This window comes from Microchirus variegatus (genome assembly GCF_963457635.1).
Source record: "Microchirus variegatus genome assembly, chromosome: 23".
Lineage (NCBI taxonomy): Eukaryota > Metazoa > Chordata > Actinopteri > Pleuronectiformes > Soleidae > Microchirus > Microchirus variegatus.
In genome coordinates, this window is record NC_139824.1 from 9,073,179 (window position 1) to 9,074,904 (window position 1,726).

A 1,726-nucleotide genomic window follows, 5' to 3' on the forward strand; every position below is an offset into this window, starting at 1 on the left:
ATTACTGTGCCACGCTATAAAAACAAAAAAGAGTCGTTTTCACTTCCTTGTCGTCCCATCACCAATCATTTTTGACGAACAAAGACACACAGGCAGATGCAGTATATGGCTTTATTACTACGAGTATCAAAATCCGGTATAATGTTATTGTACAGGAAATTTAAACAGTGCATGTAGTAAGGTTATGTGTGTAAAACAACGTGATGGTTCAACACAATACTGCTGTAACTGTATGTAGACCTGAAGGCGTCGCTGGTCTAAGCCTTCTTGAATATCCTCTTTGCTTCCACACCTTCGTAGCTGTACATCTGTTTGAGAAAGATGACGTCACATTCACTTATTTATTTATCCTCACTTTGTCGTTAAATCAGTGCAAGATTACAGATTGTGCATGGAGAGTTTAGCATATTACAATATCAGAAATCTTAGCCTATAATCACCTTGTCGTTGCGTTGTGATACATTCGACATGATTACGTTCATCTTACCTGTACGAGTTCACCTCCCTGGATGATTCTGGTTGTTGTGAGTTGTTTTCCGTTGTCCTTTCTGGTGAAAACCCCCTTCATCATGTCACCCTCCATGGTCCACGAGCCCTAGAGGGTGAAATATGAAACCTTGTTATGACATTAACACCTGAGGGATCTCACCATAAAGGCCAACAAACAAGCCCTTGCGGCTCAAAGGTTTCAAAGTCTAAATTGAGTGAAATATGCAACACATTTTACACAAAAGGTTAGTTTCTGATTAACCAGCGGCCAACTTACTGATAGCTCCGTCCCATCGGCGAGGCTGTACTCAAAAGTGACTCCCAGGGTTAAGTCTAATTCCAGGGTGCGGAAAGTGCTGCTCTCCTTGACGTGGAACTTGTCGCCGTTCTGTTCTAGGGTGATCTGGAGGTTGTCGTGAAGTGCCAGCTTCCTCTTCACCATGTTCACACCTGTCGACGTACAAATCAAAGGTGTTCATTTAATGCACATGGGTGTGTTTGTTTGTAGAGGCAAAAAAACAACAACACTCCACCATGCCGAAGTGTTCAGAAATTTATTCATAACACATTATGAATGGACATATATATTTAAAAAAAAATACTAAATGAATGCACACAGGTTATCAGCATTCGACATCACTCACCCATTACTTCCATGAATTTCTCATAGTTTTCATTGCGTTCAATTTTCCAGGTGCCGTTGAAGGTCATGGTGGTGGTGAGGGTGAGCGGGACTCTGCACTGAGGAGTGTCTCACTCAGAGATTGCAGCTTCTTTTAAACCACACACACACACACACACACACACACACCCTCTTATCTTGGCATCTATCTTGACGGCTGATATGGCTGTTTAAAGCTCATATTATATACCACAGCTGCGGCTGATTTGGCAATGCAGCGTTTCTGAACAGAAAGAGCTTGAACTTGTGCTCACTTAACATCCTGTTCTACCTGCATTTCTGTTTACCAAAGGTGGTGGTGCATGCATGCTCACCCATATTTAGAGTTTCTAGTGCAGCAGCAACCTTTGTAGTGTAATGTTTACTTATTTTAAATTTAGATTTAATCAATTTCAGATATAAAAACTTTATTTAGCACAATTCAAGGGGCAAAGAGCGACACAGTGAGGGATAAAACATGTAAGATATTGAGGGAATAGTGCGTTGGAACAAAATATAATACTGTACTACAAATATACATTGCATATAGAGTGCACGAATGAAAATGATAAGGGA

The 1,726-nt window shown here is 40.7% G+C and overlaps 1 protein-coding gene across 1 annotated transcript; it reads right to left on the reverse strand.

The window, feature by feature from the left end:
* Window positions 1-206: 206 nt before the first annotated feature.
* On the reverse strand, window positions 207-1,200 carry fabp2 (fatty acid binding protein 2, intestinal; the record flags this gene model as incomplete). Its single annotated transcript, XM_083909695.1, has 4 exons — window positions 207-308; window positions 488-595; window positions 767-939; window positions 1,134-1,200. The coding sequence occupies 4 exons, from the start codon at window positions 1,198-1,200 to the stop codon at window positions 258-260; spliced, it is 399 nt and encodes a 132-aa protein (XP_083765821.1). The 3' UTR covers window positions 207-257.
* Window positions 1,201-1,726: the final 526 nt, after the last annotated feature.